This window comes from Lissotriton vulgaris, chromosome 1_1 (assembly GCF_964263255.1).
Source record: "Lissotriton vulgaris chromosome 1_1, aLisVul1.2, whole genome shotgun sequence".
NCBI lineage: Eukaryota > Metazoa > Chordata > Amphibia > Caudata > Salamandridae > Lissotriton > Lissotriton vulgaris.
Window position 1 is genome coordinate 881,957,535 of NC_141685.1, and position 27,327 is coordinate 881,984,861.

The 27,327-nt window shown below is 50.6% G+C and overlaps 1 protein-coding gene across 1 annotated transcript in view; it reads left to right on the forward strand.

The window, feature by feature from the left end:
- The window catches only part of FOXRED2 (FAD dependent oxidoreductase domain containing 2), a 59,869-nt gene extending 43,198 nt beyond the window's left edge, over positions 1–16,671 (forward strand). The window contains exons 6-9 of the mRNA XM_086958538.1: positions 2,175–2,340; positions 11,668–11,915; positions 14,716–14,886; positions 15,661–16,671. Coding sequence (XP_086814664.1) covers positions 2,175–2,340; positions 11,668–11,915; positions 14,716–14,886; positions 15,661–15,917 — 842 coding nt within the window. The 3' untranslated portion in view covers positions 15,918–16,671. The remainder of the gene's footprint in view (positions 1–2,174; positions 2,341–11,667; positions 11,916–14,715; positions 14,887–15,660) is intronic.
- Positions 16,672–27,327: the final 10,656 nt, after the last annotated feature.

The window sequence follows — 27,327 nt, forward strand, 5'->3', positions numbered from 1 at the left end:
TTGAAACATTGTTATCACATAATAGAGGGCAGAATTTGTACTAGACGTACTAGTATTTCTGGAACCCCTATATCATGCAACTTGGAACCGTGACATCAGAAGGCTCTGTATTGTGAGCATTTTTTTTTTACATGGGGTCATTCATTAAAAATATGAACTTTTGCACCTCAGTGCATTCTGTGTGTATAACTTCATCAAAGAGATTAAGTTTAACTTAACGTTGAACATGTATGCATCTTATCCCGGATCATATCATTCCACACAACTTTACAATTATATCTTTGTTTTTGGCAGACTGGAAGAAGGCCTCTGGTTACCAAAAGCTATTCAAGGTCCCCTTGTAAAAACAAGCATTTGCAGTGCAATAGGTCTAGTTTTACTGAAAGTTTGAGCTATTGGCATTGCAAATAATAATGCAATACCAATAGCTCACACTTTCACTAATGCAAGACCTATTGCATTGCAAATGTTTGTTATGTCCTGCAGCAGGCATTTTTAAATACGTTTATCAGGGTTTAAGTGTGAGCCCGACTGTAACATAGCCACCTAATTGCTTTCTAATCACATCTTCAATTCCATGCTATCACTGATAAGACAAACACTGTCACCTACCAATATTGACACCAATACCATCCCCAGTACCACACCACGAGTGGTACTGATTTCCACGAAAAACTGGACCGACCCCACTACACCTCCCTGGGAACAGTAATTTTGGAATGGGGAAATAATAGGCTTATTCACAGGACGCCCATAACTTACTACACAAAAATCCTCAAGGGCAATTTTAGCCAAACCAAAATTGAACTAGCAAAAGTATTGACTTATGTGGGAAAAACCTGTTGGGACATGCCATTTGAAATGTAGGATGTATGTTGATGTACCACAACTATTTGAGCATTCAAACATAGTATTTTTGTAGGTCTCGCCTTCCAGATAGCACAGCTGACTGTTGGTGAAAATATCTAGAGCCCGCCCATTGATTAACATTGGTTGGCTTTACTGTCACTCTTATTTGCTTGCGTTTCAGTTAATAACACGTGTGGGCTTTCCTTCCTCTTCTTGTGTCTCTCTCCCCTGAAGCATAGATGCAGTACTTATGTCCTTCCAATGCTTGGTTTTCAAGTACTACTTTTTTCTTCATTGTTAATCACTCCAAAAGAGTGCTTGTGTTTTTCAGCGGTCTTCCACCTGTACTTCTGTTTCTTGACTGCTGGTGGTGTTGCTTTCTCTGTCACCTGTGCGCTTCTCTCCTGCCATGTCCATGTCATGCTCCTGTACGACTCCCCCAAGCGTTGCTTTCTGGCCCATGTGCTCCTCCCCACCCGCTACATGATGTTCTCTCGCCTGTTGCTTCCCCCCAACCCCAACCTCCATGTTGCTTCCCACCTCCCGCACCCTGGGTGTTACCCCACTCTCATCCTTTTCGATTATTCCCTCCACCTGCACCCTACATGTTGTATCACCCTACCCAATTTCCTTTGTGATGCTTACATCCATGTGCATCCTTTGTGATTCTCCCCCTCAAGCGAGACATCAGTGTTATACCATCCTACCCCCCAACCCCCCACCCCAAAGGCCATTTCTGTTGGTTTTGTCAATACTTGTGACATTTATTTTATTTGAAATTGTTTTGTTACAGATTACCCGCTACATTCGCCCTCAAAATAGGCACCCTACCTTAAATAATTATACAATGACCAGTGTGAACTGGAAGCTATGCAGATTGTCCATTATGATACTGGGTTTTTTTTTCACCCAAAGTGCAGAAAATGTTTAACAAAGAGGAAAAAAACAAGCATTGGCATAGCCAATAGGTCTCACCTTTGGGACCTTATGTGTTTAGCCAGAAATTGTGGCTATGTTGTGGAGCATTGTGGCTGCTGTGCATCATGTTAAAAAGTTATAATGAAAGGTGTTAAGAATTTTTTTAACCTTTATACAAACCAAGATGACATTATATACAACTGAACAACCTGATTAAAAAAAGATTTTAACATAAAAATGTCTTGTAGGTTTTTTTTTACTTGAACTGCTGGCAACTTCTTCCTGCCCCTAGTTGCCTTCACTTGGCCTCAGGTTGAGCTCATTTGATGCTGGCCATTTTCTGCAGATAACCTAAGCCTGTTGGAAATAAAGTGCATTGTGACTTGCTTTCCCCCTATCTCTCACAGTGCGAGCCCTACACCATCTGTTGGAGCACCGCTATCATGGGGTCTCCTGGCCCGCGACACAGTACCCCATCACCCAGCTCACCACTGCCATCCTGAGGAGAGTGAACGAGGCGTCCGGCCTGTACCAGATGTTCGGGGTCCTAGGGGACGTGGTACTTCTGAGAGAGTGAGTAACTGCATGCTCTATGCACAAGTGTTTTACACCCTTCGGCACCTGTCTATTGCTTGTGAAGAACCCTTTCCCACCTTTGAGTTGGCTGCAGAGCCCAGCTATCTCACGCCTACCTATAGTCTGCTGTTCCTCTGTGACACCTCTCTATTGTCTGCAGCACCCCCTTTCACCAGTGTATATCATTGCAGCCCCTTTCACACTTGTTTGTTACCTGTGCAGTCTCTTGCACACCTGTTGTTTACACAAAGCGCTTCTCCTGCCCATATCTGCACAGTACCTCTCGCACTTCTTGCTGTATACAACCCTTTTTCACACTCCCCTTTTATCTGCACAATCCCTCTCTCTCTCGCTCTCTCTCTCACTCATACATAATCATCATCTCTCTTTCCAGTCTGTCACCTTTGAAGTCCTTTTTACACCTGTGGGTTACCTATGCAGTCCATCTCTAACAGCAGTGTATTACTTTCACAGCCCCTCTCTTGCACACCTACCTGTCAGTCTCTTCCTGTGCCTGTGTGTCTCTTTCTGTCTCTCCCTCCTCCTCCTATTACCTCAGTCGGACCAATTTCTTACCTTATGTTACCTGCAGAGTCCATCTATCTTGTACGTTTTATCCACACAGTGGCCTTTCATCCCAATCCGTTGCATGCACAGCCCACCTCCCTCCCTCCGTCTCGCTCTCACCAGCATAGTTTCCTTTGATACCTCTCTGTTGCTCGCACAGTCCCTCGCTGCATCCCTCCCCTGCACTGTGTCCCTTTTCAAGCTTCTTTGTTGCCTGCACCGTCTCTCCATCCCTATCACATATCTGTCATGTGCGCCGCCTTTTCTCCATTTATTTGTCACTTGGACAGTCACACTTTCCCACACAATTGTTACCTGTTTAGACCACCTCCTTCCTCATCTACCTGTTACCTGCGAAGTCTTTCTCTCACATATTTTACCTGCACAGTGGCCCTCACACCTGTGTGTTAAACACAAATCCCTCTCTCTGACCTGTTTGTGTTCTAGAACCTCTGCCCATTGCCTTCACAATCCCCCTACCCTCCTTCTCACCTGCCTGGTATCCATCTTACCTGCATGGTTACCCATATTTTACGGCTTCACGGGCAGTCCACCTCAAAAAATTGTTTTCCCAAATGCATTTTTTTATTTTCTCCAGTTAGTAAAAATAATCATGCATACCCCACAACAAAATATCACCTCAGTTGAATTCTAAAGTATTGCCGGCAGAAGCAGCGTGTTTGCCAATGTCCAACAATCACCCCATTATGCTTTGAGGCCATTCACTGAGTCAAGTTGGGGCCTGGGTGTGAGTGTTGGACTAGTCAGTACTATAATATGAGAGCACTATTGAGCTGGTCCAAGGGAAAGTGCAGATTCATGTATGGGTCAACACCTGCTTCCTGCACATTTCCTGTTAAATTTTACAGGGAGGGCGTGGCTAAGATGGCGGCTTAGGTAGACGTGTTCTTCGGAGGCTCCCCGTCCCCGACCTCCATGCCCTACCTAATTTGCTGACCAACCTACAACCGGACCAGGGTGTCGGAGGCCAGAGGTGGGGGGAGCACCCGTGAGGCGGCTGAAGACGTTTGGCGTCCCCTGGGGAGGAGAGCTGACCGGTGAGGCGAGAGAGTCGGCAAGCAAGGTCGCGCTGGGCGGAAAAGCGGCAACCCGACTCCCGCCTTGAGGAGAGGCCGAGGGGGTCCGTGACAACGCTGCCGGACCGGGAGAGGTCACCGGAGCTGCCCAAGACGCCAGCGGTGGTCTGTGGGAGGCGAGGGCCGGATCTGCCCCGAGGGTCCAAGCGGGAGGCCCGTGAAAGGTGACGCCGAGTGACCCGGCAAGAGACAGCAGGAAAGGCCCCGGCTGCAGCCTGGCCGACGGAGGAGGGGAAACACCGGGAAGAGAGCTCAACCCGACTCCCGCCTTGAGGTGAAGCCCAGGGGATCTGCGACGCCACTGCCGCCCCGAGAGGGATCGCCGGAGCTGCCCAGGACGCCTACAGAGGTCCGTGGTAGGCGGGGGCCGGATCTGCCCCGAGGCTCCAGGTGGGCGGCCCAGCCCGTGAAAGGAGGCGCCGGGTGGCCCGGCAAGAGACAGCAGGAAAGGCCCCGGCTGTGGCCTAGCCGACGGAGGAGGGAAGACCCCGGAAAGAGAGAGCAAGTGAGGGCAGCGCCGGCGGATTGGAGGCACTCCTACCCCGGGTTGAGTGCAGGCCAGAGCTCACGTTGACCGGGAGGCCGGGAAAGGACACGCGGAGGCTCCGGCCTGGGTGGAGGAGGGGCCGGGAGGATCGGCGAGGAGAAGGAAGCAGGGCCCCGGCAGGGGCCTAGCAGGTGCAGACGACCCGGCCTCGACCACCGAGTACACTAAGAGCATCGGCCCCTAGGAGCACACTGCCACCAGGAAGAGAGGGCATACACCGGCCTGGCAGGGGAAAGCGGAGGCCCCGGATCTGGTGTCGGGGTACCAGTACTGGTGCCGGAAGGTTCACGACCGCCGTACAACGTGGCATTAAAGCTAGAGGCCGAGGTGAGCAGGCCCTGGAAGGACGCGGGAGATCGGGGGGCACAGTTCGGGCCCCCGGCCGTGACTGCAGTCCACGCCTTGCCGCTGCTGACCGCGACCCCACCCGACCCTACAGCAGGGGATTGGGTTGACATCGCGGGGGGAGCTATAACCGAGGTGGGGAACGGAGGCTGAATATCGCAGGAGGGCCCCCCCCAGAAGAGCCACTGGTCAAGGGAACGGATCTTTGTCGGCGCATTGCGAGACGGGGTCCCCGATCCCTAGGACAGAACAAACGCCTGGAGCCGTGGCGAGACTGGTAGCACCAGGGGTCCACGAGTGATACCAACTGGTCAAGGTGGCAGGGGCAGTACGCCACTGCAGTCAAACTACGCGATCCGGACGCTCTATACTCCTGGCCCCGGTGCTGGCCCGAGCCGAATGATTGGGACCCCAACTAGCGGGCTGAGAGGCCAGGTGGCGGAGGGGCCGACTGGAAGGGAGAAGATGGCTGCCGCCAACCGCAAGGGGAATCGCACCATCACTGACTTGCTGTCGAAGGGGAATTCCAAAGCTGAAAAAAGTCCGGACAAACCGGCTCAAGGACCCCCCCCTAAAGGGACGGACCGCGAAGGAGGAGAAGCCCCGGCGACCAAGGCCTTCATGGAGGCCCTCTTCACCTCCCTTAAGGAGGACATTCAGTCCCTCCGTCAGGAAATGGCGAGGGATTATAAAGAGCTTCGCCGAGATGTTGATGAGCTTGGGGAGCGAGTGGCTGCAAGCGAACTCTCAGGACAAGCCAGAAGCGAGGAGGTGGATTTCCTAAGACAGGAAATTGTCCGGTTTAATGAGCAGCAGACCGATCTCCAGTCCCACACGGAGGACCTCGAAAATCGTTCCAGGCGGAACAACATTCGGGTTCGGAATGTGCCCTCCTCTGCAGAGGGGGGAGATATCGCAAGCTACCTACAAGGCCTTTTCCGGACAATACTTGATGAAGGGGATGACTTTGAGATTCATATTGATAGAGCTCATTGAGTGGGTCCGGCCCGTAGGTCCCAGGGTCCTCCCCCCGACATTCTGGCCTTTCTACCCGATTACCCTCTAAAGGAGCGCATCCTGAAGTCGGCCCGTCTCAAACAGCCTGTTCAGTATCAAGACCAAGCTCTGGAACTTTTCCAAGATCTTTCGGCGATCACGTTACAAAAGAAGAGATCCTTCAAACCAGCAACCACATTTCTCCGCAACGAGGGGGTCCAGTACTCCTGGGGACACCCCTTTCGACTGATCTTCCGATGCAATGGAGCCCTCCACCAATTGCGTTCCCTGAGGGACACTTGCTCATTACTGGGTATACCATTCGAGGAGGCTCTTCGGGGACCCCACCCAAATCTTCTCAAGCGACAAGAGACGGATGGCAGAAGGTTCGACGCGGCCGATCTTCGAAGAAAAACCTCAAGCCTGATCTAAAGACAATGGAACAGGAAAAGGCAGCAGCAATCCAGGAGGTTTCCAAGGACACTGGAGCAGGCTCCTGAGAACTGAAGGGGAGGTCGTAATAAGATAAGTATGGCACTGGGGATGGGGAACGGGGCGGGGGGTCTCGAGCCGTCGAGCCGCCACTGCCACTTATCCCTTGCACGTACTCTTAGACTGCAGGTCCGAACTGGTGTTACAGGGGCCTGAGTCACAGTCCAAAAACTGAGTTTCAAGTTTCATGTTGGGGAATGTTGTTACATTATTCTGTTGGGAGGTGTTAAGGGGGGGAGGGACTAGTGGTGTTGATATGCAGCAACTGTACACCGTGGGTCCTCTACTGGCTGTGGCTCGGGCGGTTGGGGGGGGCTCCGATGGGGGAGCATTGATGGAGTGGAGGTGGGGAACGATCTTGGCAACGAAAATGGGGGAGGTCTGCAATGCGGGCTGGGCAAGGTGGAGGAAGGAGCGCTCCAAGAGGGAGGGCAGGGCATAGGATGGCTACTATAGAGGAGACGACAGGTTTGACCTACAATGCCTATTACGATCGGAACCTGGAATGTTAAGGGGCTTAACTCCCTGCAGAAGCGCCAGAAAATTTGGAGATATGTAATAGATCAGCACTTAGATATTGTAGCACTGCAGGAAACACATCTCCTGAAGTCTGAAGACCACCGCCTTAAGCATAAGAAATACCCCCTTATATATAAAGCCTCTGCATCCACTAAACAGAAAGGGGTAGCGCTGCTCTTCAGTTCTGCCGCTCAGTTCCAGCCTATGTGCACTCAGGGCGACAAAGAGGGGAGATGGCTGATGGTCAAGGGTCGGATGAAGGGCAAGGTATGCACTTTTGTGTCTGTTTATACCCCCAATACTGGCCAAAAGAATTTCTTACTTACACTACTGGGTAAAGTGACGGATTTTGCAGACGGTCCTGTATTCCTCTTGGGAGATTTCAACCTGGTATGGCACCCTACACTGGATAGTACGCACGCTAGACGCTCGGACATGGGCACCTTCCCGGACACTATTCAGACGCTCATTGGGGACATGGGGCTTCTGGACACCTGGCGGTTAGCGCACCCATTCACCCGTGACTATTCTTTCTATTCCCATGTACACCAGACCTACTCAGGACTAGATTACATCTTTTTTAGTCAGTCCTGCAGGGCAACTTACTGGACGCAAAGATTCTCCCCATCTCAGTATCCGATCATGGGATGTACACAATCTGTCTAACCTGGCTTGGTAGCGCCCCGAAACCTGCACGTTGGTACTTCCCAGAAGCTTTAATGAGGGATAAGGAATCGAGTGCGCAGCTGCGGGAGGTTATTAGAGAGTTCTTCTCCTTTAACGACCCAGAGGAGACCTCAGAATACAATACCTGGGACACGTTCAAAGCGGTTTTGAGGGGTAAATACATTGCGCTTAACTCAGCCCTAAATAGACAGCGCGCAAAAGAGAGGGAAGGCTTGGAGCAGGAGCTGACGACTGCCGAGCAGACCCACAAGCAGACACCTACCAGGCAGACGCTTCGCACACTCACGGCACTTAGAGGCAAACTGCGGGCCATCTATAACAATAGGGCAGAGTTCACGCTCCTCAAGCTGCGCAACCTATCTTATACCCAGGGTAACAAGGTAGGGAAGCACCTGGCCAGACAACTGAAGGACAAAAGAGAGAGAGAATATATAGGGGGAATACGAGATAGGTCGGGGACTTTACTCCACAGAGACGAGGACAAGGCAGGCCTCTTCGGGACATTCTATGAATCCTTATACACGGCGGATACTCTTGACACTGAACATCAGCACGCTTTTCTGAGGGACTTACCCGTCCCACAGGTCTCCCCGGAGTGGAATGAAGTCCTCACGGCCCCCATTACCCTGGAAGAAGTCCAATTAGCTATTAAGTCACTGAAGCCCCACAAGGCGCCTGGAACAGACGGGTACACTGCAGTCTTTTATAAGACCTTTGCGTCCGAGGTCGGGCATCACCTGGTCCGACTCTTCAACCGTATGGCCACGGACGGCATTTCCGCGGCCTCAACGGCCGAGGCGGTGATCTCCGTGATCCCCAAACCGGGCAAGGACCCCGCCCACTGTGCCTCCTACAGGCCCATTGCCCTCCTAAACGTAGATGTAAAGCTGTACTCCTCAATTCTGGCCAAAGGACTGTATGACCTTATGCCACTGATCATCCACCCCGATCAGTCCGGCTTCATCAAGGGTCGGCAAACGCATGACAACACCAGGGGTATAGTCCATCTAATAGAAAAGGCCAACAAATTTAAAATTCCTGCAGTGTTAGTCGGCCTTGACGCCGAAAAAGCGTTGGACCGCGTAGATTGGAGTTTCCTGTGGTCCACGCTAACGAGGTTTGGTTTCTCTCCCCAATTTATTACAATGCTTCAGGCCAACTATAGACACCCATGCTCTAAAGTTTCAGTCAATGGGGTGCAGTCAGCCTCCTTTAGCCACTCAAGAGGGACTAGGCAGGGTTGCCCTCTGTCCCCCCTACTCTTCGCCCTCAGTATAGAGCCCCTAGCTATAGCGGTAAGGGAGCATCAAGGGATAGAGGGCCTCCCTTTCTCCGGAGAAGCCCATAAAATCTCTCTTTTCGCGGATGATGTCCTCCTCTCATTATCTAATCCGTTGGGTTCCCTCCCATACTTACAGGAAGTGCTTAACTCCTTTGAAAAAGCGGCAGGTTTCAGGGTCAACCTGGACAAGTCCTACATTCTTAATCTAACCCTTTCACAGGCGGAAGCCTCACAACTCCGAGCGCTCACGCCTTTGGATTGGGCGCCCTCTTCCATACAATACCTAGGGGTCCAGCTGGCTCCCAAGGTCGAGCAACTATATGCAGCCAATTTTCCCGCAATCCTCAACCGCATCCAAAAAGAACTGGTACGATGGAAGCCGCTTTTTCTCTCCTGGCTGGGTCGCATTCATGCAATTAAGATGACCCTCCTACCTAAACTGCTCTATTTATTTCAGGCGCTCCCAATAGAATTGGAGGAGAATTTCTTTAAATGACTAAAATCGATGTTCCTGAAGTTTGTGTGGCAGGGAGGCCGGGCACGCTTCTCCTTTTTCATGCTACGACGACCACAAAGGGAAGGGGGGGCTGGTCTCCCCGATCTTCGCCTATACTATAAAGCAGCCCAACTGCGCATCCTGGTTGAGTGGGCGCAAACGGAATCAGAGAAACACTGGCTCCATATGGACTGCAGCGTAGCAGGCAGGACAATCTGGGACTTGATCTGGCGCGACAGAAAGGACAGACCCCGTAATGCGTACATCAGCACTCCGACTCGCACCACCCTCAAAGTGTGGGACTCTGTAGCAGGAAGGGAGGGCTGGACATCTTTCCCGCCACCACTCACTCCAATTCACTTCACTTCTTCCTTTCCCCCAGCGCTCTGTGAGGGGCCGTTTGCTGCCTGGAGGGCAGGTGGATGTCTCGCACTTACACACCTGTTCCACAAGTATGACCCCCTTACATTTGAGAATTGCAAAAGGGACTATGGGGTGGGAGATCAGGAGCGCTACCACCACGCGCAGCTGCTTCACTGGGCTTTAGGTCCACAGACTAGGGAGGGTGCCACCAGACCCCTTACCAGGTTCGAACTGTTCCTCCTCAAAGCTAAATCCATGAAGGGGGCTATCTCAGCACTGTATAAGTTCCTGCTCTCCACGGAGACCGCCCCGCGGCCGCGCTATATGTCTTGGTGGGAGGGGATGGCTCAGCAAGACCTTAAGGAGGAAGAGTGGACCCACCTGTGGGCTGATATCTTCCGGTTCAACCAATCCACAGCGCTGAGAGAGGCTCATTTGAAAGTAATGGGGGACTGGTACCTATACCCATCTAAACTTGCGAAAATCTTTCCAGGTACATCAGATAGGTGTTGGAGGGGGTGTGGCCTTTTGGGAGACTTCCAACACATATGGTGGGATTGTCCCTCCATTAGGCCGTTCTGGGAAGAGATCCTGGCTCAGATAAAATCCATCTTAGGATACCCGGTCCCGACTACGATGGCAGAAGCTCTGCTTGGCATTAGGGACCCCTTGCTAGAACACCAAACCAGGGCCGATAAAAGAATTATGTGGCTATGTCTGGGGGCTGCCAAATTGGCAGTTGCGAATGCATGGAAGAAGAGAGAGGCGCCAGCGATGTCACTATGGCACTCCCGCCTATGGCAACTGCTCAGCTTAGAGCGCATGTCTGACATATCCCGAGATCCCGAGAAGACTTTAAGAACTTTGAGTACCGCTGGTTTCATTCCTCTCGAAAGGCCTACCATCTGCGGTGTGCCCCTCTACTCTCAGGGCCATGCATCTGTTGCAGATTTAGGGGCCTTGTACGGTTGACACACTACTGTATGGCAACTCCACCACTGGGAGGGGGGTGGGAGAGGGAGTTTGGGGGGAGGGGGGGTGGGAAGGGAAAGTTGAGGGATATGGGTTTGTTCCTATTTGATTCGAGGTAAAATGTCCACTTTTAGGTTTCCTTGAGCTCTGGGGAATCAATACTAGCTAAACGCGCTCGCTGGCAACTGGTTGGGCTTGAGAGCTGGGAGAGCCCATTTTGTTTAAGGATTTTTGTGATGCTCCACTGCTCTCGTTGACTATCCCTTCTGGGTCTAACTGGGACTCAATCCTGTCCAACCCAGAGCAGAACATTATGAACTTATGGCGGACAGTCCAGAGGTGATTCAGGACCTTGGGAAGCATCGACCCTTCCGCTTGCCTATGTTGTATATGATGAACTCAATATTTCGAAGGGCCCCTTGTTGGCGGATTGTGGAACACAATAAAATCTGTTTGATAAAAAAAAATTTTACAGGGGAAGTAACAGTCTTTAGAGACGGTATTCCAGGGAAGTTGTAGTTGTTCACTTTAGCCTGGGTGCTAGAGTGTAATCGACACAGAGCGCCATCTTGAAACAAGTTGTTTTGTAACACAACCCCTGGCGTATCTGACCCTAAGGGCAACCCTTCCCTGGCCACATTGAGCTTAGAGAAGTGCACTGCAAAAACCACAGATACAACACAAGCAAAGTACCTCAAAATAGTGTCTATAAAAGGGGTTGCATTACTATTTCTAATTCTGCAACATTATCTCAGTATTCTGCTTGTTGTATTCAGCTACTAGCTCACCATGGATACACAAGTGTCAAGGAAATAATTTTGGTAATAGTGGCTTCTCCCTGAACCTGGCCACTTTCCTGACCCACTGGATCCAAGTTGATTTCTTTTCCATTTCTGCAACCAATCTGCCTTCTTCCTGCTAGCACCTTGAATATTTTATTCTTTTTATGATCTTAATGTAGGGAGTCCTTGCAGTTTGAATACTTGGAAGAGTACCCATTGGGGGTGCTGCCAGAGCTGGAGGCCATAACCGGGAGAGAAGTGGAGGAAGGCCTGGGGCTCTTCGTCATCACCATGGAGTACGGCAAGAACTTTTCAGGCCCAGAGAAGGATGTCTTTTACTACAATCGAGCCGTGGGGGACGCCCAGGAGGCATGGCAGTCTAACTTCCTGCACCCAGTGGTGTATTACTACAGAGCCCTGCCAACAGGTGAGTGGAAAGAAGAGTGTCTCTGACTGGAGAAGAAATGGAAAAATAGTTTGTCCCTGGGTGGTGCCAAGCTGAGCACGGTCGATCTGCCACTGCTCCTACCAACCTGAGCTCTGTCGCACTGCTGTCACCAGCTGGAAGCCTGTAACAGTACAGTTAGTTCTGTTCCACTGCTGCCACCAAACAGAACTATTTCACACTGCTATCACCAACAAGACGTTTGTCCCATGATCCTGAGTTCTATCCCACAGCTGCCATCAACCTGAGCTGTGCCCCACCGCTTTGGCCAGCTAGAAGTCTGTTCAACCACCCCGAGTTCTATTCTACTGCTGCCGTTAACTTGAGGTATGTCCCACTGCCATGGCTAGAGGTTTATGTCACCACCCTGTGTTCTATCCCACTACTGAAGCCAACTGGACCTCTATCCATCCTTGGCCACCAAAGTAAGCTCTATCCAACACCCTCAGTTTTATTCAGCTTACAAGAGTCCTTAATCTCGGCTGCCGCCAGTCTGAGCTCTGGCCCACAGCCGCCACTGCCTGGAGTTTTATCCCACCACCCTGAGAACTCTGTTGCACTGCTGTCACCAACTTGAGGGCTACCCAAAAGCTACCACCAGTCTGAGCTCTATTTCACCACTGTCACCATCCCAAATTATGTGCCAGCCCTATGGGTTTTGTCCCACCACCCTGTCTTTTACCCCAGCCCCCTGAAATGTCTACCCCACTTTTGACTCCAAACTGACCTTTATCCATCTGCTGCTACTAAACTACGGGCTACTCAACCGCTGCCACCCACCTGAGCTGTATCTAAATGCGATCCCTAACCTACGGTCTATCCCACCACCACCAGACCAGTCCTTCTGCTCCGACCAACTTGAACTCTGTTCAACTGCTGCTAACAATCAGGGGTGTCTCTCTACCCATCACTTTGAGTTCAATATGACTATTGCACACAACTGCTTCAACTGAGCTACTTTCTAACCTTCATCACCACCCTGAGCTCTATCCACAATTGGCATAAATGTGAGTTGCTCCACCACTGCCAAAGGGCTGTGGTTTCTGCCATGATAACCTCTTTCGAAAGCAATCTGTTGTACTGTATCTTATGTATTCTAGTGATGATGCTAGGACTCTAGAATGGTGGTGTCTTGGCAACCGTGTTGAGCCAAGACATTCCTGTTTGAACTTTTGGCAGAGCTGGTTCTCCTGGCTCTGCTATCCATGTAGCCAATAAATAATCAGCTTATTGTGGTAAAGGAAGATGCACAGTCCACTGTGTAAGTTAAGTTCCTTTATTGCAAGTTCCTTCCAAGATAATAAGTACAGAAGTAAAACCCCACCAGGAGCCAGCTGTTAACAGCTCAGCCTGAGTTGACCAACTGCCACAGTCAGGTAGAGAGAGACACTGTGAGCCAGAGAGTGAAGAACTCACAGGGAAGGCGAACATCACAGAAGAGAATCTGCAGGCACCCTGAAACTGGTAATGCTGCGCATGTGGAGGGAATGCACGCAATGTGGTGTCATGGGCGATTTGAAAGTGAGCTACCAAACTGCCACAAAGGCGGGACAACATGTTGAACTGTAAAATCGGTAAAATTAATATGTCCCACCGTGGTTCTAACACGAGTCTGATTTCAGTTTGACCCCACATGCTTGTCCGGACACCACTCGCAGCACACAGTCACTAAAAATAACTTGCCCAAAACAACGTGTGAGCTCCCCAACGGCGCCGACTCTGTGAAGACTCTCCTGAGTCTCCCACGACGCCTACACAAACACTCTCTCGTGTCCCTTGCAACGCTGTGGATGCTCTCCAGAGGCGCTAAACTCTTTCTCCAGTATACGGGCAGACTTTGCCAGATACCGATGTAAGATCCATAACAGAGATAGTGGATGAAATCCTTGACGATTCCCTCACAGAACGAAGGCCATATGAAATAAACACACACCACAGGCCTCAGGGAAGTGTCGCTTGATAAATATTTCATAGGCAGGAGTGGGTGACAGCAGGCATTTTGAAAGCAGTCAGAAAGCAGTGAATAATCACTCATTAATGTAAAGTGACAACAGCTACCAAGGTGTTTTCTGCGCAGACAGTTGATAACATCCAGTAGGCAATCAGTCCTCAAGACTCATTGGTTCACTAGAACACTTCACACGCAGGCTAACAGCAGACATCAAAGTGAAACACACGCCCTGGGGGCAGGCTGTCCAGGTGGAACAGGACACTGGTGGGGTCAGCAGGGCGTTACCTTTAGTCTGAATTTGAAGTCTCTTTAAAATTCTTGATTTCTTAAGTTCCTTCCTTTTACTTGCTTAGTTCCTTAAGTAGTCTTTCTCCTTAGTTCACACGTAGGTTCATCCTTTTGAGAATCGTCGCCAAATTGTGGTAAAGGAAGATGCACAGTCCACTGTGTAAGTTAAGATCCTTTATTGCAAGTTCCTTCCAAGATAATAAGTACAGAAGTAAAACCCCACCAGGAGCCAGCTGTTAACAGCTCAGCCTGAGTTGACCAACTGCCACAGTCAGGTAGAGAGAGACACTGTGAGCCAGAGAGTCACCCAGGCATTCTATGATGTCACAGATGTCATAGTACAGTCTATCTAGTGAAGAACAGTGGACAGGACATTTACTGCACTTATCTTATTGTGTCAGCCTGGTTACTACAAAATTACAATGATGTTGCTTTAAGATACCACAAAGGGGATATCCCTGGGGAGACTGTTGGGAGCAGCGACATTCCTCTTTCTTTTGCCAAACACTTTATACCTTTCTGATATCTTCCCTTCCTGTACAGAGAAACAAATGAAGCTGCGTCCCGAAAACTGGCCCCTCCCTCGCCCGGATGCCATTCACCACATGGTGGAGGACTTTCTGACAGACTGGACAGCACCACTTTCCCACATCCTGCCCCTCCGCCGCTTCCTTGAAAACTGCCTGGACACCGACCTGCGCACCTTCTTTGCAGGTACTATTCCAGCTGGGTGGGGGAATGAACAGTTATAAATAGGTTGGAGTTATGATAAGGGAAAGATGGGTGAGAAAAAGAAAGTTTGGTGTGCCCTATCGCATTGCTCTTAGGGCAGCCTGATGTTACAGTGCGACATATTCCTGGAGTGATGTCAGACTGATGTGAGGTTACTGGTGTTAGGTTTCTGTTTCATATCAGGTTCCTGATCGGGTTCCTTGAGTAATGTCATAGTGTGAGGTTTGTTTCTTGGAATGGCGTCACAGTCTGGTGCCAGTTTACTGTGGTGGTGGCGGTGTGTGATGTCAGGGTGCAGAAGGTGGATAGGTGTCACTGTTAGCACCAGGGTTTTGCAAATATATAAGTCTCTCTCCAAGTTTCTGGAGTTACATTTCGATTAGAGGTCAGCTTCTCAGAGTGATGTCACAGTCTTACGTCTGGTTTGTGGAACGAGGTCACTATTTGAATAAATGGATCAGATAGCGAAAACTATGATATCACTGTAGGAACTTTGTGTTCAGTGAGGAGAGTAATAGTATATGTATGTGATGGGACTTCGTTCCTATCCTTGTAAGATTGCATAAGCCCTGTTGTGCTGCCCGCCAAAGAGTTGACCAGGCAAGGTGCCTGTGGAATGGGGGGAACCCTATACTTGAAAAGTTCCACAAGATTCATTTATTTCGAAACACTGTGCATGCTTATGGGAAAGTTGAATTTGGACTGGAGAACATTAGTATTTGGGTCATAATGTATTTTCTCCACCTTTGCCATCAGAGTCCTGCTTTCTGTTTGCACTGACACGCAGAAAGCAGCCCCCTTTCTGCCAGCTGGGCTATTTGAAGATGCAAGGGCTGCTGGGAAATGAACAGCTCTGGCGCCATGCTGTGGAGGCAGGACTCATGCAGAATTATACAACACCAAGCCCAGAGACTCCACAACACGGTGCACAGTTGTGGGATTGGGTCACAGATCACTCTGCATCCAATCCACGTAACCATGTGAACCAAGAAGATGCAAAGGATGAACTATAATTCTGCCAGCTTGAAAGCAACAAAGGATGTTTGTATCTTTTTCTAGACCGGACTGTCATATTGATGGCTCTGAGGAGACAGGTTGGAGGCACTCAAAGGCTTTCTCTGGTTTATCATACAGATCTGCACATACTGATGGTAAAACATCTTCTGAAACTTCAGGAAGTGCTGGCATTGCCGTTCAATTTAGTCCACTAGTGAGACCTCTCCAAAGTTTTATGCACCCACAGTGGTTACCACTGTAATGCTGTTTACAAACTGTGCTCTGCCAAGTACTGCTAGTCCAACTCCTGTCACCCAAGCTAACTTTCCTCACGTTCCACTCCAGTATCAGCATCCAGAACCCAGAGGAGGCCGACACATAGATCCCACCGCTGCCACCAATGTAAACTGAGACGGACCACCAAGCATGCAAGCTGAAAGCAGCCTAGTATATGGTTTCCACAAAAGATACAAGCATGAGTTTTTCCAGTGAACACGAAGCATGACAGCGTTGGGATTGCACTTCTGACACAGACGTGAGCTGTAGAAAAGACCAAAGATCATGTCTGCACCTGAATCTCACTGCAACTACAAGTGAAAGGTGAGCAATGAACCCAGGACCTGTGGGTACCTGGGTCCCATTGGTACAAACTCCATGAACTCTGACAATGACCACAGATCTGGTCAGCATTCAGGTCTCATTACTGCCACTAGTGTAAGCATGCCAATGACCACACATAGATGCCAATGTTTACACATATTATCATCAACCTAAGTACAATCTGTAGAGCTTTTCTGCTCATCAATGTGAGCTTTGATGGGCCACACAGCTGGTCATACTCTACATCAATGATGTTCCTCAATCAAAACGGCAAAGAACCATAAAGCGGATCGGCCTCTCAATATCGCCAACATGAGCTCTGTGAATGGCTGAGAAGAGAGGAGAGTGATGGTAGATACGGGAAAGGAAGGAGACGAGGGATTGCTGTGGTAAGAGGGACCCTGAGTGAGAACAGGAACTGATAAGACTTAATGTAAAGCCGAGGGTGGAGGGATGTCTGAAGAGAGGAAAGGAGGAAGATCAGGAAGTGTTGAGAGCAAAGGATATAAATGGGGAGAAGGAGCTGCAGGGGAATGATGGGCGAGACAGAGAACAGGGTCTTCAAATCACAGAAGAAAGCACAAAATGCTAGAAAGCAAGAGAGAGTCAAAACATGGTGGCATCAACACCTGGCTAATATAAATATTTGGAAAATAGCAGGTTTCTACTTAAAATATTGTGTGCTATACTTTGTGGGTTTTGAGGAGTCCTTTAGACCGCTCGGTATCATGGTGCTGCAACTCCTGGTGTAGCCTTGATGTTTATGTTATGTGCATATCCTAACTCCAATATCCAGCTTGCCCAAGTGCACACGCTGCTACAGATGCAAGCTTGTGTTTGATAGTTAGGAATCCCCTAATGAGGTCAGGCATGGGGGAATGTTCTGTATCCCTGGATGTTTTAATGTTATGTTATTATTTATTTGTTGAAGCCACGACAGCACTGCATCTTGGCACTGAGAACAGACAAAGGCTAAAAATACATAAAACAATAACATTTCTAAATTACGAAAGAGAAATTCTGCAGCAGACCATGCCTGGCAGCACAGGAAGCGCAATAATATTGTGCTAATATAATGTTCGAGGCATGTGGGCTGCTGAATTCATATCTGTGCATAGATCGCCGCCTAGTGTTAGGTCCGGATGATTGCACATTGTTGTCCTGGAAGAGTCTTCGAAGAATCACGAGATAGGTGGCTCCTCCCCTGGACTACAGTGTGCATGGGCATCCTCTCCATCCTCAGATTGTTTTTTTCTGCCATTGGGTTCGGATGTACTTTCTCGACTCTTGTTCGGAAACTTTGTATTGACTCTTTCCTAAGGCCAAAAGGCCTTCGAAGCGTTGGTATTGTCTCGTTCGGTGCCTGTCTCTTTTCCAGTTCGTCGGAGGCTGCTTCTCGCATTCGACGACAAAGGCCCAGACTACGACGACGATGGATCGGAGCCCGTTTAAACGATGCCCCGTCTGTAATTCGAAATACCCCCACATTGATGTGCACCCAGTGTGCAATAAATGTTTGTCCCCCGAGCACGACGAGGCCAGCTGTATGGCCTGCTCGAAGTTCCGCTCCAAGAAAACGCTTAAACTTCGACGCGCAGCAAGATAGTCAGCGCAAAAGTCGGTGCCCGAGCCGGTCAACATCTTCGAGGCCGGTGACGAAGAAGGCGCCGAAGAAGAAGAAGAAGAAGAAGAGGTTCCTGAAGAGCAGTCGGAACCAGCGTCGGAGCACGACTCCAACTTCGAGGTGGACGAACAGGTTGAAGACTACGTCCACGAAGAAGACGTCGTCGAGGTAGGGGACGACGAAGGGGCCATCGGAGCCGTCGATGACGACTCCAGTGATGAGCCAGGCCCAACCGCAGTAGCGGGGCCTATAACTGACATGTCGCTCCCTATGGCTCAGGTCGAGGCATCACCGAGAGGCCTTAGCCAAGATCTTCCTTTACATTCTATAGCCCCGCGCCCCAGCCAGGCTAAGAATGCATCGAAGGAGCCATCGGTCGATTCTTCAAAACCGAAACCAACGGAGCCAAAATCGAAACCGACACTACTTAATATGGTGGTCGGTTCGACGTCGACGCCAGTCAAGTCAAAGACTATCGACAACCCTTCGGCGTCGAAAGGGGCCGTCGCCTCGAAGACTGGAGCGTCGAAGCAGAGCTCGACCGTCAAACACGTCACCTCGACGCAGTCGACGTCGGCGTCGACGCACAAACATGGCGACAACACCAAAGGCCTCCAGACCAAGAAGGCCGTCGAGCCGAAGATTTCAGCGCTCAAGCCACTGTTGGGCAAACAACTCGAGTCGAAAACAAAGCCGACCCGAAACAGCAAGTGTCGTCGACGCCGAAGGGCCTGCTACACACCGGGAGCTCGAGTCGACGCCATCAAGCAAGCGTCCTACTCAGTCACCGAAGCAGCTCGAATCGACCACTACGACAAGCTCAAAACAAGTCGGCCACCCTCCGATCAAGTTCGGTCTTCCACCAACGGCTCGAGCAAAGCATCTCGAACACCACAGAGGCACCGACAATTCGAAAACGTCGTCGGGGCCTTCGAAGCCCACCCCTGGAGGGGTTGTGTTCCACGAGCCCTCGTACGACAACCAGTCGAAACTCTTCATCGACTCGGAATCGGGCAGGCTAACCATCCATAAGCAGAAGATCGCACCTGAACATCCCTTGGAGGGTTACAAAATTCCTCTTAAACGGAAGAAAGACTCGGCCACCTCACCAGTTCTCTTTGAACATGTTCAGGACTATCAACAACAAATGGCATATTCTCCAGCACAAAGCGAGGAGGACATGGGTGAAGACTACGGTCAAGCGGCCTTCACATATCACGCTGACACTGATCAGGACGAACCTCAACAGTGGTCTGAGGCTGTAGATCACACTGTAGACCCTGATGATCCACAAGCTGCACCGGACGTTCAGTCCTACAGCGTCAAAACATCACCAACTGAGGACACGGCGGCGTTTAACGCTTTGATAGAGAGGGCAGCCCTCAACCATGACGTGGAAATGCACACAGAACATGTGGAAGAAGATTTCTTGTTTGACACTTTCTCCACCTCTGAAATGTCCACTAAGACTTTGCCTATGCTTAAAGGGGTCCTCAAGCATGCTGCGGACATTTTCAAAGAACCCACAAAAGCAAGGGTTATCAACCCATGGATTGAAAAAAATATAGGCCTGCTCCAGTGGACCCTACCTACATCAAAGGCCAGCTCCCATTGGACTCCCTTGTAGTGGCCAATGCCCGCAAGAGGGCCAACTCGCAAACTAGTGGTGACGCTCCTCCTCCGGACAAAGAGTCAAAGATCTTGGAGGCGTCAGGAAAGCGAGTGGCAGCACAGGCTGCTAATATTTGGAGGATTTCAAATACACAGGCCCTGTTGGCTAGATATGACAGGGCTCACTACGATACACTAGAACAGCTGTTGCAACACCTGCCTGATGTTTACAAGGAGGGAGCAGAAATGGTTATACAGGAAGGGAAGTTGGTTTCTAATGCATCCATCAAATGCGCACTGGATGCAGCAGAGACGGCAGCTAGGGCCATCAACACTAGTGTAATGCTAAGACGCCACGCATGGCTCCGCATCTCTGGCTTCAAATCCGAGATTCAAACAACTCTGCTCAACCAGCCGGTTAACCCTGACTTCCTTTTTGGTCCCGAGGTAGACACAACACTCGAAAAAATTAAAAAGGACACTGAGACAGCGAAATCCATGGGGGCTCTGCAATCTCAGCAGTTTCGGGGCAGTTCCTTTCGTCGCTCCGGTAATCGGGGAGCCTCTAGAGGACAGGCTTTACAGCAGGCCCAGTACACCAAAGGGAACACACAATCCACCAATACAAAGAATACCAGGGGTGGATACCGTGGGAACAGCGCCAAAGTCAGAGGCCGTGGCAATAACAACGCCAGATCCTCCGCTCCCAACAAACAGTGACGCCTTGTCACTGCCCCCCGACCATCTAACACCTGTCGGGGGAAGACTCCAGCAGTTCCTGCCAGTCTGGGAAGGCATTACCACGGACAGGTGGGTGAGACAACTTATCCGATACGGCTATTGTCTAGAGCTAACCACCCCCCCCTCTCCCCCCCCCCCCCAACATACCCCCAAGGCACCGTCCTATGTCCGCAGAGCACATGCACTTATTGAAGCAAGAAGTACTCTCCATGCTGCAAAAAGGGGCAATAGAGCTCGTGCCTGCAGAAGAACGAGGTACAGGGGTGTACTCTCTGTACTTCTTAATCCCAAAAAAGGACGGATCCCTGCGGCCCATTCGAGACCTCAGACCCCTCAACCAATACATCCTTTCAGAACACTTTCATATGTTCACCTTACAGCAGGTCCTGCCGTTGCTCAGTCAGGGCGACTTCCTAGCAACCCTGGACCTCAAGGATGCATATTTCCACATTCCCATTCACCCAAGTCACAAGAAATATCTCAGGTTCACCATCAACAATCAGCATTACCAATTCAAGGTCCTGCCTTTCGGGGTCACCACTGCCCCCAGAGTGTTCACCAAGTGCTTAGCGACCGTGGCTACGCACCTTCGGAGACAACACATTCACGTCTATCCCTACCTGGACAACTGGCTCGTTCAAGCCAAGTCAGCCCAGCAGTGTGCCAGCCACATGTCGCGCACAATTCACCTCCTTCACAGTCTAGGGTTCTCACTCAACTACACAAAGTCACACCTGCAGCCCGCCCATGTGCAACAGTACCTAGGGGCAACATTGAACACTCTGACGGTAACAGCCCAGCCGAACTCTACCAGGGTCAACAGCATGCAGCAGCTCATTCGGAGGTTCAGGCCTCAACAATCGCTCCCAGCGCAAGTGTTCATGCAGCTCATCGGTATGATGGCATCCTGCATATTCATAGTCCCGCACGCGAGGCTGCACATGCGTCCCCTTCAAGAATGCTTAGCACGACCGTGGAACCAGGGTCATGGGCATCTAAAAGACCTAGTGTTGGTGACCGGTCGTGCATACAACTCTCTGCATTGGTGGAATCCACAAAACCTTTGCAGGGGACGACCGTTCCAAGAGCCTGTCCCACAGATAGTGCTAACGACGGACGCATCTCTCCAGGGTTGGGGAGCGCATGTCCTCCATTACACGGTGCAGGGACTATGAACAACACAACAGCAGAAGATGCATATCAACCTGTTAGAGCTGATGGCAATCTTCATGGCACTGAAAGCGTTCAAGTTGCACCTGTGCAACAAGGTCGTGTTGATCCGGACGGACAACATGACTGCCATGTATTACATCCAGAAACAGGGAGGCACACACTCCCCGCAGCTATCTCACCTAGCCCAGAGCATGTGGAAGTGGGCCATTCAGAGGAACATCTTCCTCAAGGCGGAGCATCTCCCGGGCGTAGACAACCAGATGGCGGACTTGCTCAGCAGGCACAGTCACCAGATGCACAAGTGGGAAATCCACCCCTCGGTACTCCAGCCATACTTCCAGCAGTGGGGTCATCCAGAGATCGACCTCTTCGCCACAAAAGAGAACGCAAAATGCCAAAGCTTCGCCGCCAGGTTCCCACACCCGCAGTCTCAGGGCAATGCGATATGGATGAACTGGTCAGGCAGATTTGCGTAGCTTTTTCCCCAGCCCCACTCATACAGCTGGTGGCGCGCAAACTGCGACAACACTCCATGACGCTCATCCTGGTTGCTCCAACGTGGGCACGGCAGGCTTGGTACACCACGTTCCTGGAACTTTCAGTGGTGCCTCACCAACGGCTGCGCCTCACTCCCAGCCTCCTCACTCAGAGCCATGAAGACATTCAGCACCCAGATCCGCAACAGTTGAGCCTATCGATTTGGCTCCTGAGGTCATAGAGTTTGGCTACCTCAACTTGCCCCCTGAGTGTATGAACATCATCAAAGAGGCAAGGCGGCCTACAACTAGGGCGTGCTATGCAGCCAAATGGAAGCGTTTTGTCATATACTGTTCCAACAATTACATTAACCCGCTAGATGCGTCCACGCTGAACATTGCAATCTGGCGTATAGTTCCATCAGGATACATTTGGCTGCTATGGCCGCTTATCTTCATAACAGGCAGCACCTTTCACTTTTCAGAGTGCCTGCCATCAAAGCCTTTTTGGAAGGCCTTAAAAGAGTGATCCCTCCCAGACACCCTCCTTCGCCGGTCTGGAATCTAAATATCGTTCTCACCAGGCTCATGGGGCCCCCCTTTGAGCCTCTCCATTCTTGTGAGATACAGTTTCTTACATGGAAAGTAGCTTTTCTAATAGCCATCACATCGCTACGAAGAGTCAGTGAGCTTCAAGCCCTGACAATTCAAGAGCCCTACCTACAAATCCATGCTAACAGGGTAGTGCTGCGCACCAACCCCAAGTTCATGCCGAAGGTCATCTCGCAGTTCCACATTAATCAAAACATAGAACTGCCGGTTTTCTTTCCAAACCCAGATTCAGTAGCAGACAGAGCACTGCACACCTTAGATGTCAAAAGAGCTCTCCTGTATTACATCGACAGGACAAAAGACTTTAGAAAAACTAAACAACTGTTTGTTGCCTTCTCTCCACAACACAAAGGCAACCCTATTTCCAAATCAGGTATAGCCAGATGGATTGTTAAATGCCTACAAATCTGTTATCAAAAGGCTAAACGCACTTTAACAGTTCCCCCAAGAGCGCATTCCACACGCAAGCTAGGGGCATCCATGGCTTTCCTAGGTAACATTCCTCTAGAGGATATATGTAGAGCAGCCACATGGACCACCATACATACATTTACCAAACACTACTGCGTAGATGTACACTCCAAACAGCAAGCTGCTGTAGGACAGGCTGTTCTCAGAACTCTTTCAGACTGCTGCAGCTGGCACGGGCAACCGCAGCTAAGGAGGTAACTGCTATTTATTCTATGCACAGATATGAATTCAGCAGCCCACATGCCTCGAACGGAATATGCTACTTACCAGTATGCATCTGTTCTTGGCATGTAGGGCTGCTGACATTCATATCGCCCACCCTCCTCCCCGGTGCCTGTCGCAGCTGTAGCACTTAGCATGATCATCACTTACTGTATTACACTCCATCTCTGCCACAATGGCGAAAAACAATCTGAGGATGGAGAGGATGCCCATGCGCACTGTAGTCCAGGGGAGGAGCCACCTATCTCGTGATACTTCGAAGACTCTTCCAGGACATCAATGTGCAATCATCAGGACCCAACACTAGGCGGCGATCTATGCACAGATACGAATGTCAGCAGCCCTACATGCCAAGAACAGATGCATACTGGTAAGTAGCATATTCCATATCACACCAACTCAATACTCATTTTGCTGAGGAGATCATTTTGTGCGTAATTTGCATGTATGTATTTAATTGTCTTGATTTTTCAATCATTTATGCTTCCTGTGTTCTGAGCATGCAAACAATCCTCTAGGATATTTTCTTAATCCCCTCTATACTTTTTCCATGATACATATTTCATTACCCCCAGGTCCCTCCTGTCCTTGCCCCATTCATAAACCAAGTGAGATAATCTTATCTCACCAACAGAAAAAAGAACGCAGTAATGCTGGCCCTACCCTACCCCCTCCCACTTGGAGTACATAAACATACCTATCCCAGCATTTATTTCTGTCTACCGACAGCATGGGACAAGTCAGGAGCCGGGAGGCTCTTGGTGTACTTACGTTTCTGCTGCAGGGCGGTGGGGGCATTGCTGGTTTGCGTGTCTCGTTCCCTGCCTGGCTTGCTGAGGCACATGTGGATTCCCTCCTGCTAGGTTCTTGTTGCTGCTGGAGGGGTCTGGCCCCACCTTCTGGGTTTCCAAGCACGTCGGGAGATGTGGCATCTCTTCGCTTCGGCGAGATGGTTTCTAGGAGGAGTCTCCTTCTGGGTTTCGTTGCCTGGCTCCTGACTTGGAGGCAGGCCGGAAGTCAGGCGCTGGTTTGTGGGTCGGTTGCTGAGCGAAACGACTGGCCTGGGTGAGTACTACATAGAGGTTTTAGTGGTCGGATTGGGCTGGATCTGTGCTTCCATGGCCCGATCTTGGAGCCTGCCTGGTTCTCGCCTGTCCTCTGCTGTGGGCCAGTTCGGGCTAATTTTCTTATGGTATTGAACGCATCTGGCTAAGGAATAGTGCCGAATGTCCCCTTGTTCATGTGGTCTTGGATTCCTACAGCCATACTTCCCTCATGCTCCTGAACTTTTCTGTGACTTGCGCAGGGTCAGACCTGGTTAGTAGCTAGTTGGGTGACGCCAGGGACTTCCTAGTGCTGTTGGCGTCTTGCTGTTTAGCAAGACATGGGGAAGCATTTCAGGAAGTGCAAGCATGTGGAGTTCTCCTTGTCTTCCTCTTCTGAGTCTTCTTCCTCTCCTTCTCTGGCACGATCGAAATGCTGCAGGGAGGGTGATGTCTGTAGGATCAAGCGGTTGATTAAGGAAACTTTGCAAGAGATGGGAGTGGGGGCGTTTCAAGGGCTCTTTTCCTGTTTTTTCCTCTCATTCTTCCATTTCTGAGGAGGATTGGATGGGGGTGAGGAGCATAAGGGGAAATACATTGACAAGGAGATGTTGCCGGACTTGCTGAATCTTGCCAAGTCCATCATGGGTTTTCCTATTGATGAGGCGCCCAGCACATCTGGTGGTTCATTGCTGCGCCAGTTTCAGAGTTAAGCTGCTGTGGATGTGCCGGTCCATCCCTACATCCATGAGGTTCTGAAGCGGGATTGAAGGGATCCTGATCGTATCATGCTTCCCAGGCTCATGGCTAAACTTTACCCGCGTCAAAGGACTTGCCGGACTCCGTTCCAATTGATTCTTTTGAGGCTAATCTTGAGGGGCGGACTTCCTTGGCTGAGGATGCTGTGATTAAATATCCGGTGGATAAGAACGTGGATGCTTCCCTTCGGAAGGTGTACTCAGGTTCTCATCTGGCCCTGCGGGCTGGCATTTATGTTACATACTTTGCCCAGTCTCTGATTTTGGATGTCAAGGCCCTGTATCAGTCATTGGATGATACGTCTGACTGTTCTGGGCTCTTGGAGCATATCGAGCAGCAAGTGGAATTCCTCTCTGATGTGTCCTTCGACATGGTGAGGGCTTCTGCCCTTTTTGGGGGAGCTGGTGTGGGGGCCTACCGCAATCTGGTTATGAAGGACTGGAAGACTGATTCTGCTCAATATGCTTCTGCCCGGCGCTTGCCTTTTCATTGGACTATGATGTTTGAGGAGGAGTTGGAGGGCAAATTGCATAGGCTTTTGAAAGAGAAAAAGCACACTTCTTGCTTTAAGCAGCCATCTACTGCAGCTGTTTCTTCAAAGCCTCAGTGCTATTTTTTCTCCCCCTTTCTCTGAGACAGTTTTCAAGGGGTCGTGGGAGGTTCTCTTCTGGTCGGGGTCGGGATAGGAAAGCGAAGTCCCCCTCCAAAACCTCGTTCCTGACTCTATGGCAGTGGATTCTGGATTGTTGGTCTTAGGTCGGCTTCAATACTTTCTCCCGGCCTGGTTGCAGTCCCATTCAGATGTGTGGGTTCTTGACATTGTGCGTCTGGATTATCGCATTGAGTTTTTAGGGCCTCTGACTCCTTGGCCATCCTGTCGGACCAAGTGGGTCGAGCTGTCTCTGGGGATCAAGTCTCTCTTGAAGAAGGGAGCGATGCAGGAAGTTCCTCCTCTGGAGGTGGAGGGTGGGGGTTTAATCCCTGATTTTTCTGGTTCCCAAGGTGACGGGGGTTTCGACAGGTCCTGGAATTAAAAGCCCAGAACAGGTTTGTGATTAATCAGCCCTTTAGGATGGAGACTCTTCAGAGGGTGATTCCGTTAGGTCTCCCAGGCCATTTCTTGTGCACCCTCAATCTCCAGGACGCTTACTATCATGTCCCGGTTCAACCCTGCTCTCGCAGGCTCCTGAGGTTTTGCCTTCGGGCTGTCATTTTCAGTTTCGGGTCCTGCCTTTTGGCCTGAGGTCCGCCCGAGGGTGGTCACCAAGGTGGTTGCGCCGTTGGTAGCTTCACTACTTCTTCAGGGTGTCCTCATCTACCCGTGCCTGGACGATTGGCTGATCCATGCTCCGTCTCGGGAGCTGTTGTTACGTTTTGCATTGCGGGCTAATGGGTTTCTGCGGAACCTTCCAGGTGTCAACTGGAGCCCTCACACAACTTGACTTTCATTGGGGCACGCTTTCACACTGATCTGAATAGGGTGTTCCTGTCTGTCTCTCGGGCGGTGACCTTGGGTTCCCTTGCTCTAGAGTTTTTGATGGGGTTCTCTTTCCTAGTCTGTCTCTGGTTGAGGCTTCTGGGTCTCATGGCTGCGACAGTGTTTATGGTGGCTTGGGTGCGGTTTCATCTCAGGCCTCTGTGGGTGTATCTGTTGGCCCTTTGGAATCCTTTGTCTCACAATTTGGCCCTTCTGGTTCCGGTGTCTCCTTCCATCCTCCCTGCCCTGCGCTGGTGGACGGTGTCTGAGATTCTTTCCCGTGGTCTACCGTTGCAGCCCCCTCCTCCGGTGGTCCAGACGACGGACGCCAGTGCTTTGGGGTGGGGGCGACATTGGAGTCTGGCTTGCTTCTTCAGGGTCGTTGGTCTCTTCCGGTGGGGAGTTGTTCTTCGAATTGACGGGAGTTGACGGCTGTGTCCCGGGCTGTCATGGGATTCCGCAGTCGGTTGTTGGGGCGCAATGTGGTGGTGCGTTCTGACAACATGGTGTTGGTGGCCTACCTGAATCATCAAGGAGGGTCCAGGTCCAAGTCTCTGAATGCGGTGGTGATTCCCTTGTTTTGTTGGGCGGAGGAGTATCTGTTGTCTCTCATGGCTG